The 12,785-nt window shown below is 39.3% G+C and overlaps 1 protein-coding gene across 2 annotated transcripts; it reads right to left on the bottom strand.

The window, feature by feature from the left end:
* Positions 1–227: 227 nt before the first annotated feature.
* On the bottom strand, positions 228–12,500 carry mapk14a (mitogen-activated protein kinase 14a). 2 transcript variants are annotated; one of them, XM_046395795.1, is made up of 12 exons: positions 12,092–12,500; positions 10,059–10,188; positions 9,820–9,878; positions 6,511–6,622; positions 5,944–5,973; positions 5,577–5,624; positions 5,365–5,479; positions 5,184–5,255; positions 3,871–3,950; positions 1,876–1,954; positions 1,611–1,784; positions 228–1,453 (listed from the first exon to the last, which is right to left on the bottom strand). In XM_046395795.1, the coding sequence occupies exons 1-12, from the start codon at positions 12,208–12,210 to the stop codon at positions 1,389–1,391; spliced, it is 1,083 nt and encodes a 360-aa protein (XP_046251751.1). In that variant the 5' UTR covers positions 12,211–12,500; the 3' UTR covers positions 228–1,388. The 2 variants fall into 2 exon arrangements, with proteins under 2 accessions (XP_046251751.1, XP_046251750.1); XM_046395794.1 differs by lacking the exon at positions 3,871–3,950 and adding an exon at positions 3,355–3,434 and having other exon boundaries at positions 12,092–12,499.
* Positions 12,501–12,785: the final 285 nt, after the last annotated feature.

The following is a 12,785-nucleotide window of genomic DNA, read 5'->3' as shown; positions in this document are numbered from 1 at the left end:
GTGTGGCCTGTATTAAAATGCAAAAACTTACTAAGACTATAAATTAAGTTGTGAGATGGTAACAAGAAGTAAATGGTCAATGGCCTCATTCCAAAATCATCCACATCAATTAATTTGTCAGTGTCTCAAGTCAAGTCACAGAGGATCAACACTGCTGATCAAAAGTGTGAAAAAACATGGAACACAACATGGTGTACAGGAAACTGGGAGAAAAAAAAAACACCAAGTCTCTGAAAAATAAGTCTTTATTTTGTTAAACAAAGGACTGAAGATAGTAGTTACTCTGCAGGACTGAAAATAGTTTAAGGGATGATTTGATTGTTGCTTATAAATACCACCTCTGCAAAGTATAAATACATCTAAAATCCCTCTTTTGCACATTTAAGCAGTATTTCTATTAGAGGCTTTAGCATGACACTTAAAATTCCTGTAAACCAACAACACACTCTCACAAACGCATACAAATTGTTGAACTGATGTCCATAATAAAAGTGATTGATTCATAACATAACAATAAGTCAGATTTAAAAAATATGGCACAGATATTTACATACTTTTGAGCAGAGCATGGACGCATGTGCATTTTTTTTTCCTATTTAGGTGCCTTGTTGAATAGCACTGTCCTTAAACAGCAGAGGCTCAGATTTTTCTGTGCAACCACAATATATATGAGTCTCACAGAGGATCTAACCTATCAAAATCAACATTAAAATGTGCGAAATTCATTTGATGAGCGCTAAAAAGTCAGTGGCTCCGCAGAACAGGCATATTCTTAAATTGTCAAATATCTAAAAACAAAATCTACTGTCACATATGAATGACCTTTCAAAGTGATCTCTTTTTAAATACAGGAACAATCATGCAAATAACTGAATTAAAAATTATTTTACAAATACATGTTTCCCAGTGCTATATGTGACAGTCTGGCAGGGTGAGTGGTAGACTAGCATGATCCTTTTCAATGGATAGACAGCAAAAGCTTATTCATAAGTTACTCAATAGAAAAATTTTAAGCACAAAAAAGCACAGCTATAGGTCCAGGTGTTTCAGCATTTCAGTGTCACAGTGTCATGAGTCATCAAAGCTTAAATTTGAAAAAAACATCTGAAGAATATATAATTGTCTCAGCTTTTAGCAAGAAATGACATTTCCCAGCAACGGACCGTCAACATTAGTGGTTTATAAATAAGAATAATGATAACTGGTCAAACTCTTTCTTTCCCATGTGCTGGTAATGATCTCCTTGCAAGAGCTAATCGAGGGCAATGGTATCTCCGTTAGTAAGGACTGACTAAGGTTGGTAGGCACTGGTACAAGTGAAGTTAACCCTAATGCATGTGTTCAGGGTCATTCTAAACTGTCGGAGGCTGGGGTCGATGCACGTCTCATTACTCCATTTCATCCTCGTCAAAGACAGGTGGCTCAAAACTACACACCTCCTCATAGGTTAATCCTGCAACGACAAAAATATTCAAATACATATCAGGGTTTCTGCATTATCCGTCTGCGTTATAGTAACACCTGAATTTTTCTTTATACAGGCATATGATTAGATTTCTACAGATTTGCTTTTTGCAATATTGGAGTTTTTGTCTAGAATAATGCCATACGTTTCCACTCTTCGATCTCCAGCTCGCGACTCTCAAAGCTCTGGTCGTAAGGCTCCGCCTCGGGCTCGTCGTCGGGGTCGTGATACTGAGCGAAGTAGGGGTGAGCCAGGGCCTCGGCTGCTGTTATCCGCTTGTCTGTGTCCAGTACCAGCATTTTCTCCAAAAGGTCCACAGCTTAAAAAATATGAACAACATGAAGTCTGTTAGTAAGGGTTACACCATGAGACAAGACAGCAGATGTTGAGAAAACCCTTTCTACTTTTACCTTGTGGGTTGGCACCAATGAACACATCAGCAAAGTTTCTCTTGGGCATTTGTGGCAAGGAGCTGATATAGTTCCTGGCCTGGGAAAATAAATACAGTAAAAAACAAATGTTGGTTCCCACTGGCTGTAACAAGTTGCTCCCATTCAGTACTGCCTGTCTCACAACGTTCATATCAATAGCATTTTCATGAGACTGATTTTGCCACCTGAATCAGGTCATTACTGCTCACTTACCACATTTAGTTACAACCAGATGTAGACCTGTACAGATCACATAACCCTGAATGTAAATACTACAAAGAATATTGCCATTAAAGCTCAGGGCCTCTGCAGTAGCATATATGGCTCATTGTTTTTGTTTCTTACAGATAATTGGAGAGAAACTTTATTATTTTCACCTGTATTTTTACGTTTCCACAAACACAAAGGTTGTTGTATTTCATTGTGCACGACAACACTGACCAGTGCAGTTCACAGTCAACAAAGTCCTTGTATGATGAGTAGTCCTTTTTACTGACCACCACAGACAGAAATTAAAGAGACATAAACAACAGCTTATAGTTTTATAGAGTAATATTAATGAGACACTTGAGGTTTCAGGTACATTTATAGGTCTGTTCATCTGTTGATCAAGGGTTTTGAATGCTTGAAGTGAGACGTTAAAAAACAGTCACGCTGCTGTTGATAGCTGTGTAGATTGCAGCAAACATGATTGACAGCCCTGACGTGTTGCCTAACAACTGCAACTACACTTACTACTGTAAGTGTAGTGTAATTGAAAAGGGGAGCTGCAGGAGGAATCAATTTTTCTGATTATTGGCGTCAGTGTTTTCTTTTTGTTCAATTGCCAATAAAATAAATTAATTCAAAAATGTGCTACTTTAGTGCCGATGCAGCTCTCTTTCTCGCTGTCTGCATACTAAGAATTAATTTTTGTTTTGCCTATCATAATTTTCCTTATAATAAAGATCTTGGTGTATAATAAAAGTTGAAACTGCAAACTGACAATTATTCTATCACATGAAATGAAAAATATGATGTAAATCCACAAAAACATGTTGAAAGAAGCAAGTTTCAAGGGATGTGCGACAAGAGCAAAAAAAGAAAACCAAAGAGCAAAGCACTTTCACACAGGCAATGTGTAAGTAAGTACAGTCACCAACAGTAAGCCTAGCTAATTCTGAGGAAACCTTTTAATATTACCCAAGTGACATGACAAGCACAGAAATGCCTTTACCACACAGAGATCAGGGCCATGTCTGGAAATAATTTTTACGATCGCATGCAGCAAGCCGGTCAGACACCACAAGTCCTATGATTTAACTGGAAAAATTACATTCTTAAAAATCGCTAGTTGAGGTCCCTAGAGGACATACTGCTCCTCACACCCATCTTGACCAAAGCTGTAGAGTCAACTGAGTGTTTTTAAGAGCTCAATGGTCTCAGTGGTAAAACAAGCAAATGGTGGATCCTGCTCACCTCATGGCTGGGCATCCTGCTTATTAGAGATGCTGGGGGCGTTCCTGTCAGACGCATTATCTGCTGAAGCTGGTTTATATCTATGAAGCTTGTGTCAAGGGGAGTATAGCGACAGAGCAGAGTTGGTTAAGAAGCTTCTTGTCAATCTAACACTGTGCAGCTGAACTCCAGATGCACTACAGTGTTATGTTGAAAAGCAGACTTCAAGCTTTGAAGCAAAATGTGAAAAAAGGAGGGGATTGGCAGATTTAGAGGAAAGACACAACACAATCCTTTGCATTACTGTCAATCAGTGAAAGTCAGAGCTCAATCACTTGTGTCATAATCAAGTTGTGGCAAACCTAACCGAATTAACCCAGTTAAATAAGCAAAAAGCAAGTCTCAAACCCACAAAAGCTCAAGAAAGGAAAACATGCTGTGGGTTAGGCAGCAGATGTGCTTGTTATTACGCAGCAGAGACACTTTTGGTGCAGAAAACTGGTTAGAGAAAAACCTTGCATAACATTGTGAACTCACAGACTCTGAAGATATTTTCATCAAGAGATCAGGCCCTGGTGTTCCGACGAGCATCATGATTAGCTTCAACTGATCAATGTCTACCGGCATACGGTAAAGGAAGACCAGATGCTTGACAGGGGAGAACATGTAATCTTACCTGTTAGTCTTGATCATCATCTTAAAACAGAGCTACGATATTAAATTTCACTATATTTGCTTTATATTTCACACATGATGTATGACAAAAGAAAAAAGCTTGCACAAAAGTCTCCATAGAGAAGAAAAGATGAAGTAAATGAAGAAATGGAAGACAACATAAAAAAGGGAGGCAGCAGACGGCCCTGCTGGAAACTTAAGGGGGGATTCCAATATTTTTAAACCTGGGACCTGGCTGTATCCTGTAATCCTTAGGGGTGACTCCAACTGTCAAAGTACAACCACAAAAAGTGATTTACTCACGAGGTTGACAGGTTCAGATTGTTATTCCAAGCCTCTGATCTGGGACTCTTGGAGGTGAGCTGTTGCCTAATCTTGACTGTTGAAAATCAGCTTAACATTCATACATGCACTGTTCCTTTTGCTAAACCGAACGCTCCAACTCTTCCTGCAACCACTCACCTGAGATCTCAGAGACTTGTGCTTCCGATTAAACAAAAGGGATTTTACTCTTTAACAAAAAGGTCCATCTCTGCAGGGATACTTGTTGTCACTTAGGGTAACAGTCTAAGCTAACACTTTTAGCAGATGTAACTTTGACAGTCGCAAAGGATTACACTGCAGCCACTGCATCCATGTCGCAGCTACCAGCTGTGGAGATCTAAAGAACCAATTCAAAATCATTTACACACCAAATAATGTAAACATAGGGCCCAGGTTTTAAAATATGACAGAATCTTGAGCACATACACTGCAGATTGATGGACCTACACAAAGAACGGCAGTGGTGAAGGTATTAAGTGGACCTGAGCCAACAATGGATACTGACAGTGTAGAAAGAGTTGAAGCATGCCAGAGGATTGATTACAGCCAAGGGTATGCGTCAGCCAAGAGGAGGAGCGGTACTATCTGTATTACCTTTTCAATACAAACAACGCCTCAGGCAGCGTCACTTTCAAGACTGAAGCAGAAAGGCAGATTTTCATGAGAGGAAACAGGAAAGAAGCATTGTAGAATCAGTTTCCACTACCGTGCTGGCAAAAAAAAATCAATCAGTACATCCCCAGCAACGTTATGTGTGTTTAACCTGTTTGATTTGGTATGCAAATGACGTGTAAGAGTTTCAACAGCTATGGGAGCTCTGTACGTACTGTACTGTCAAATGAAAAGGATACGATCAGTACCAGGAAACAGAGTTCTTCCAGTGAGGAGTTCTGCCATTATGCACCCCACTGACCAAATATCCACTGAAACACAGAAAGCAGGGCATAAACATTAAGAAGAACTCTTCTATCATGATGTAGAGGTGCAGAAAGTCACTAGGGAAGATCAAAAGAGCTTTTTAACATCATCTACCTGTCACATTATAGTGCATCCAGTTCAGCATGATCTCTGGGGCACGGTACCAGCGGGTTGCCACATAACCGGTCATCTCATCATCAGTGTGCCGCGCCAAACCAAAGTCCAAAATCTGGGAGCAATTGAAGTGCAAAAAAAAAGCAAAGCTGTTTGAAAAATATTCACATGTGTGGACTTGATGTTGTAAATGAAAGCAGCAGTTCAGTGACCTTCAGCTCACAGTCTTCATTCACTGCCAGATTGCTAGGTTTCAAATCCTGCAAGAAGGAAAAGTGTAATTTAGGTAGTAGTCAGACATTTTAGGGAATGAACATAATTCTGGATTGATAGCAATCTGTAATCTCATTCAGGAGAAATCTTTCTCATTTTCATGGGAAGAAATAAATCTGTCTCTCCTTTGCTAACACTGAAATAGCCAGCATTACATCATTAACATCATGTAAAAGTAAAGGTCCTGTTTATGACTTCCCTTCCCTTTAGTGTTTGCACAAGGCATAGGTCTAACTCTGTCAAGTGAAAGATGTCAAACTCTGACACAATTTTCTTTGACAGACAATATTCAAACAAGGAACTTACTCTATGAATGATGTCTGCTGAGTGGATATACTATGGAGAGATGGAAGAGAACAAGTGCATTAAATTATGTTACAAGTTTAAAAATGTTTTGATTCACTGCTACATACACAAAATCAGAAGCACTGCATTTACACGGCATTTTCAGAAATACACTTAATCATGTTCTTGCCAATTTAAATGAGAAGATTGATTCCACTCATGTCTGGTCACTATGGCAGAAGAGATGGTTATCTTAGCATAAAGGCTATAAAAAGGGAAGCAGCTACTGTGGCTGTGTCCAAAGGTAACAAAATCAACAGAAAGTACCAGCACCTATAACACTCACTAACACATTATCTTGTTAGTTTAATCAGTGCAAAAACTGAAGTATTAAAAATTAAATGTTGTGGTTTGATGTTTGTGGCTGTGTGTGTATGGTCTTCTCATCACTGTGACCAGCAGAGACTTCAGTCTTTATGCTAAATTGAGCAGATATGAGATTGGTATCAATATTGTCATCTCTCTCTTGGCAAGAAAACAAATAAGCATATTTTACAAAATGTCAAATTGCTCCTTTAATGACCTCACCTTTAACCCTCTGAGGATCTGGTATATGAGGAACTGTACATGGTCATCTGTGAGTTTCTGACATTTCACTATGTTATTGAGATCTGCCCCCATTAAGTGAGTCACGAGATACCTGCAAATCATAAAAGATTGTCGTCTTAGTTTAAACAGACACAAATGTAGGAAGGCATGTCGATGTTTTCTCACTTACAAAAAAAAGCCACATGAATATGATTTTTTGCATTTCCAACTATTTTTTCCACAGTTGTTTGCAGTCTGAAACTAATTTGCCATATGGATATGTGAGCTTAAACCGGTTTAGCTGCTACTTCTCTCGTTCTCACTTCTCTCCAGAGGCAAAGAAAGGCCAAGCCCTTCACAAATGGAATGTAATTTAACCACAATCCTAGACAGATAAATGGGCTTAATGGGATTGCATCAGTGGATAATTCAAATTTAATCCCAGTGCTGTTTCAAATGCCCAAACAGCACTTATGGACGAAGGCGAGAGCAGGATGCTACAGTGGCAGCTTTACAGCCAAAATACACAGAGCCATGTGCTGCCTAGTCAGGCTGCTGCTCAACAAATACCCACTTCATGAATACTCTTTTGTTCACTCACAGCACAGAGAACAACTCCTTAAAAATAGCACCTGCTTACATTTGAATTTGTTCTCAGCAGCACAGAGAAACGCAGACACTCTCTAAAGTTCACCCGCCTTGGAAAAAAAAAATAAATATAAACAGTGACCTCTGTTTTCCTCTCTCCTATAGAAACAGGAGCATGGCTGGACCTCTGAGGAGCCTTACCACAGCTTTGTGACTCATTCTGTATTTTTAGAGCCGAGGGGAACCACACTTACAGCACCTACATATCTGAGATTTTTCCTGGACATCATGCTGCATTCAGAACATTTATAATGTTTCAGCAGATGCGCAGATACAGAGTTATATTTCCTTCGCATGTGACTCAGCATTTATTCTTCCATGCAGTGTCAGAGAAACTCCATGTGTCTCAGTTTCAACACCACCCACCTATTCCATCTCCCTCTTTATCTTTCTGTGTCACACTTAGTCTGCATGTGTGCTAATCTGGATCTGAATCTCCATTTCAGATGCAAACACAGTCACCGCTGCTGAAGCAGTGTTTTCCTCTTAGCTCTGGTTCCATTCAGCATTCTTGGAAACTTTGTGCTTTATAGCAAACCAGCCCTTGTTTCCTCCAGTTTTGAGCGGAACCACTGTGTACAAGAATGCATCATCAATGGAGGGCACAGCACAATGTAAAGAAAATAAACAATAGTACCAAGATAGTGGATAGTACTGATCACCTGTGAGCTTTTGTTCTATTATAAATATTCGTTTTTATCCATCACGTGAAAGACTCTCCTCATCTCCATCCTCTCTTTTCAACCTGTAGACTGTGACACATCCACTGATGTAGTCATGGTTCACCCTTTAGGTCAGAAAATGCCACTTTTTTTTCTTTTTTTTAAATCTTGCTGAGAACAAACTTCCAGGTTCCGAAACATTTTTGGTCAAAATGGTAAGGATGGTTCAAAATAAAACACAAGAACCAAAACTGAACCTGTTCCATGTTGTTGGAAAACAGGTAAAACTGAGAGGAAATGAAAGAGTGATGCACAACGAAAGAATACTAATACTAATTTAGCGTTACACTCCCATAACATCATCAGCCTCACAATGGAGAGTTTAAAAATGTGTTAAGGTTGATGCAGCAGAACTGGAGGTATCATCTTCATTATTCCACACTTTGTTCTTTCTTGTGGGTATCTACATTACAGAGAGTGAGATGCAAGTGCAGACACTTTAGCCACAGCTTTGAGTGTTTCATAGAAGGATTTATGCACCGTAGCACTCCCCATGACCATGAACAGACTTCGAATGTGTATAAATGGTGATCCTCTTAAAAAAATAAAACAAAAAATAATTCAAAAGGATATCAATTCTTGCTACAGCACATTTTCATGTCAAAAATGAAAAGATCATCAAAACACACTGCATGTGAGAGAGGCTATTTTAGGAGGTGGAGACTGAGAGGGGAAAAACTAACTAACTAACTAATTTCAGCTTACTTGACTACTCTCAATGACAGCGGACAACTGTCAGCACAGACATGAATGAATGTGAAATACAAGCCATTCTGAGCAGACATGGGGGCTTGAGACAGCATATGTGGGTTAGCACTGATGAAGGGTTTCCTGGAGTGAAGTGGGCAATCTCTCCTGAAACCTCCACTAACATCAGAAATTTATACACTTATTGTGTATGATTGCTCGAGATGGGATGTAACACTTAGACTACGGTACTTAGTTCACCACATGTATGTGCATCGTCTCTGGCAGTCAGGAGAAATTAAACAAACTGCCATAACTCCATAGTATTTATGCAATACAAATAACTTCCTAGCACAAGTAAATATATTTGATTTGCATACGCCAAACTACTTAGAAGAGGTTCTGAAATCATTTGAAATGATATCTGAAAGTTCAAATAGGCAACATTTTAGCTGTCACTGCAGTTTCCCCCAGATGAAAGTGACTCTGTGGCTAAAAGCCAGGGAGAACTGTCTCTGACTGGGAGTTGGCATGTTCTCCCAGATTTTGTGTGGGTTTCCTCCCACACAAAATGACATGCGTGTTAAGTATTAAAAAAATAATCCTGCCAATTCTGTTGACCAAGGTCTAAGATATGAAGTGTCTGAGGCCTCTGACATGAGTCAAATATATAAGAATAATTTTTCATGTAGGGTTGTATTAATAATGACATTAAGAAAGAGTTGGAAAGAGAAATGTGACTCCACATATTAAACTGAGACTAATTCTCAAGTTGGGTGTCAACTGAAATCTGATCTTGATACAAGTAATTCAGTGTGTACAGGGAAGAGACATTCCACACACAGCGGGGGAGACAGCATACACGTCTGACGACTGAGTCACAGTCTAGCTGTCCACTTCCCATTTCTAACAACTTTCAACATCAACAAAACAATAACTACCTGCCTGCCAGCAAAGCAGATATGTTTCACAAAGTCAAAAAGCAGGAACCAAAGGGAAGGAAGCTGGTGGTGAAATAATTCTTGTAGCAGCCAGAGCATGAATAACTAACAGAGTGGACAGTCAAAGACACGTTTCAGGGTGTTTAGTCTGCTGGCCTGTCTCCAGGTGCTTCCCAGCCACAGCTCATATTGTCTGCTGCTGAGAGACTAAAGGCTATGGTCTGTTTAATTCTCACACAAGTGTTGCTGTTGTGATCCCGAGGCAAAGGACAGAGGAAAACTAGCGTTTTTAACAAACACATTAAGCTTACACATCAGTGAATTCCTTCAGACACGTAGCAGGGGTGAAGACATCTAGGAGGCCAATCACCTGTGAAAATATGAAAACCATCAAGCTCACAACACAAAGAACAACAGCCAGCACATAAAACCTTAATTACACTGCAGCAAATACATTCTGAGGTATTACATAGGCAAACACAAAACACTTTAGCTTTTATGCCTGTGCAACACAAGACAGAGCAAAGGGAAGAGAAACAAGTCGACTCACATTTTCATGTTTCATGTGCTTAAGCAACCGCAACTCTCTGTATGTTCTCTTGGCATGGATGATGGACTGAAATGGCCGAGAGAGCTTCTTGACAGCTACCTTCAAACCAGTCTTCATATCATATGCAGAACTGTTAAAAAGTGGACAAACTTATAAGCGTAAATATCATCAGCAATAATACATTTGTCACCATAACCTTACATACATACATATATACATACAACAGTTTCTGTTGGCACGAAATTATTAAAATCTACAAGTCCTGAATGAATGAATGTCATTTTCTTGTCATTTTTAGGCAGTTAAGAAAAACTGTTTCGGATCCTGAATGGGCTGAGTTTGCTCTCAAAACCAAACTGCATGCCATGAGAGCTGCTCCAAACTGAGGAAAAGGGTGACATCAGCAGAAAATGTCATCTCTCAGCAGCTGGGAGCAGCCTGCACTCTGTCCTGCACTCTAAAGGCTGACTAGTCCAAACTCTTCGTCCATCTCAGCTCTCCTAAACATAGTCATCTCCAGGAACCTGTGACTTCTGCCAAGACGCAGAAACAAGTGTGAGCACAAGTTGTTTAAGCTAAAACATACAACATTTTACACTGATATCAACCTAAACAAATGTCTTTTTTGTCTTTATACGGAACGCCTCTTTTATACATGGTATGAAAGAGGCATCCCCGAAAGACTCAGTCATTCACCACCACTTTGTGTGCTTTTAAATATCCCTTTATAAAATTATGCTGATATAAGAATTTCAGATTCAAAAAACTAAATGTTGTCATTGTTCGTGTTTTCAATATACTTAAAATATTCCAGGCTGGCCAGTTTAGCTGGCCCACCATTTAAAGCTGTGCAGTTCCAGTATAAATAAACTGGAACTGAGATTCACAGCTAACTTAGGGTAGAGTCCATCATAAACAACAACAATATAAGCCAGCGCACTGTTTGGAAAAAAATAATAATCAGTCAATATACTACATGCACTGGTGAGCAGAGCATAATCTTACCAGCTACAGATTATCTTGTTGCCCAGCAACAGCACAGCTGTTCACTTCCATTTGCAAAACAAACATCTGCCCAGTAAACCAAGTGAAACGCTGACAACATTGTGTCCTAGATAGTATCAACACAATCTACTTAATCTCTAGACCAATGTAAAGAGTCAATCCTGTGAAAGTTTACGCTTTTGCAATCAAGCTGCATTAAGGAAGTCCACCTTATCAGCAAGGTTTTCTTAAAAACAAACAAACAAAAAAGAGACATGATACTATGTCCACGGTAAATGAATATTCTCTGTGATGTAAATTTGTTCATCATTACTGAGAATATTCACGGCAGAGACGTGAGCCTGAAATATTGGTAGTTATCAGGACTTTTTCATTAGGGCTAGAAGATTCTATGAAATCATAGATATTAAGATTTTGGTGAGATTACCTGTCATTTGGAATTTGTAGGACCAGTCAACTAATTTTTTTATTCTGAGACAATATCAGTTTGAGTAAAATATCTGTATGAAAGCACCAATAGAAATATTATCACATAATCAATGTGAAAGTAGTGAGTCAAAACCATATTTGTAAAATGTTCAAACACATTAAAAACACCCATTAATATCTGTTAATATCTGACTAAATTAGCCGATTACATTACCTGTTGGTGGGACTTTACACCGATAGTGCTAATTAGATAAACTGATTCACTAGTCAATTCTGCCATTTTAACATATCTGATCAGATGAAAAGCCTTTCAACTACTTTCAGTATGGATACGCAGGTTCCTGCAGTTTAGCTTGTGTGAACACATATGAAGTTGAATATTGATATGTGGCCAAATATTAAATAAAAGTTTACAAGACTGGTAAGTCAACAGGTTACTTGTTGAAAGGAACATCGTGACTCCACCTTGCAGCCATCAACCGGGACGAGCTAACCTAACTTTAGCATCTGTAGCATAGGCCTCGTCTAAATGAATGGAGGTTAAGTTAGGTGACGAGGCTACGCGCACGTTCCCAAACTGACATAAAAAAGTGATTCACCTTACGGATCCGTAAGCGCCAGAGCCCACCGGAGACAGGTCTTGGTATCGCTCCGGGACTTCCCATATCGTTTTGTTGACGTCCTGTCGATAAAACTTGGGTCTCTCTTCATGCGACATTCCTGCAGAACCAACTGCCGACCACCGACTTGACTTTCTGCTCTGAGGTGAGTGTACCGAGCCGTGCAGCCTGCGTTAAACTTCCCTCCAAGTTATGAAAAGAGAAGCCAAATGAAATATTTGTCCTCCTTAAAGAACTTTAAAGTAACTAAAGTTATGGAGCTGCCTTTCTGCGAACTGTTGAAGATTTGCCGCCTGCTGAACGCACGTTTGTAAATCCTGTCGCTAGTTGTTCTCTGCTTGCTTTCAGTCAGCTCCCGAGATTTCACCCCGTTTGCAATCGTTTGTAAAACGTTTCAAAGTCTCGCGAGAAAAAAATGCAACAGCCGAGCCGACGAAACTGAAACCCATGATGCTTTTCCACAAAACAAAATAAGAAGAAATATGCGCAATACTCCCAAGTCACACTAGCAAAGTTATACTGTAGGTCTAAAAAAAGAGTCAGTGCAGGAATAATAATCATAAGAATACTTCATCAAAAGTAAAGGTTGGCATTCAGAAGTGTACTTGTAGTTCACATTTTCACGTTAAAGGACAGAATTATTAGATTAATTTATTTAAAGTATTCAAAGTAA

Source organism: Scatophagus argus, chromosome 8 (assembly GCF_020382885.2).
Source record: "Scatophagus argus isolate fScaArg1 chromosome 8, fScaArg1.pri, whole genome shotgun sequence".
Taxonomy (NCBI): domain Eukaryota; kingdom Metazoa; phylum Chordata; class Actinopteri; family Scatophagidae; genus Scatophagus; species Scatophagus argus.
The sequence above is the reverse complement of the archived record's forward strand: the minus strand, read 5'-3'. Positions and strand labels throughout refer to the sequence as shown.

What these genes read in the sequence shown, in the direction of transcription:
- mapk14a (XM_046395795.1), bottom strand. Translation starts at nt 12,210, where the DNA reads ATGTCGCATGAAGAGAGACCCAAGTTTTATCGACAGGACGTCAACAAA. An exon ending in GATGCACTATAATGTGACAG is followed by an intron (nt 5,256 to 5,364) that starts GTAGATGATGTT and finishes TCTGTGTTTCAG; the next exon opens with TGGATATTTGGTCAGTGGGG. An exon ending in TGAAAATATCTTCAGAGTCT is followed by an intron (nt 1,955 to 3,870) that starts GTGAGTTCACAA and finishes TTATTTTCCCAG; the next exon opens with GCCAGGAACTATATCAGCTC.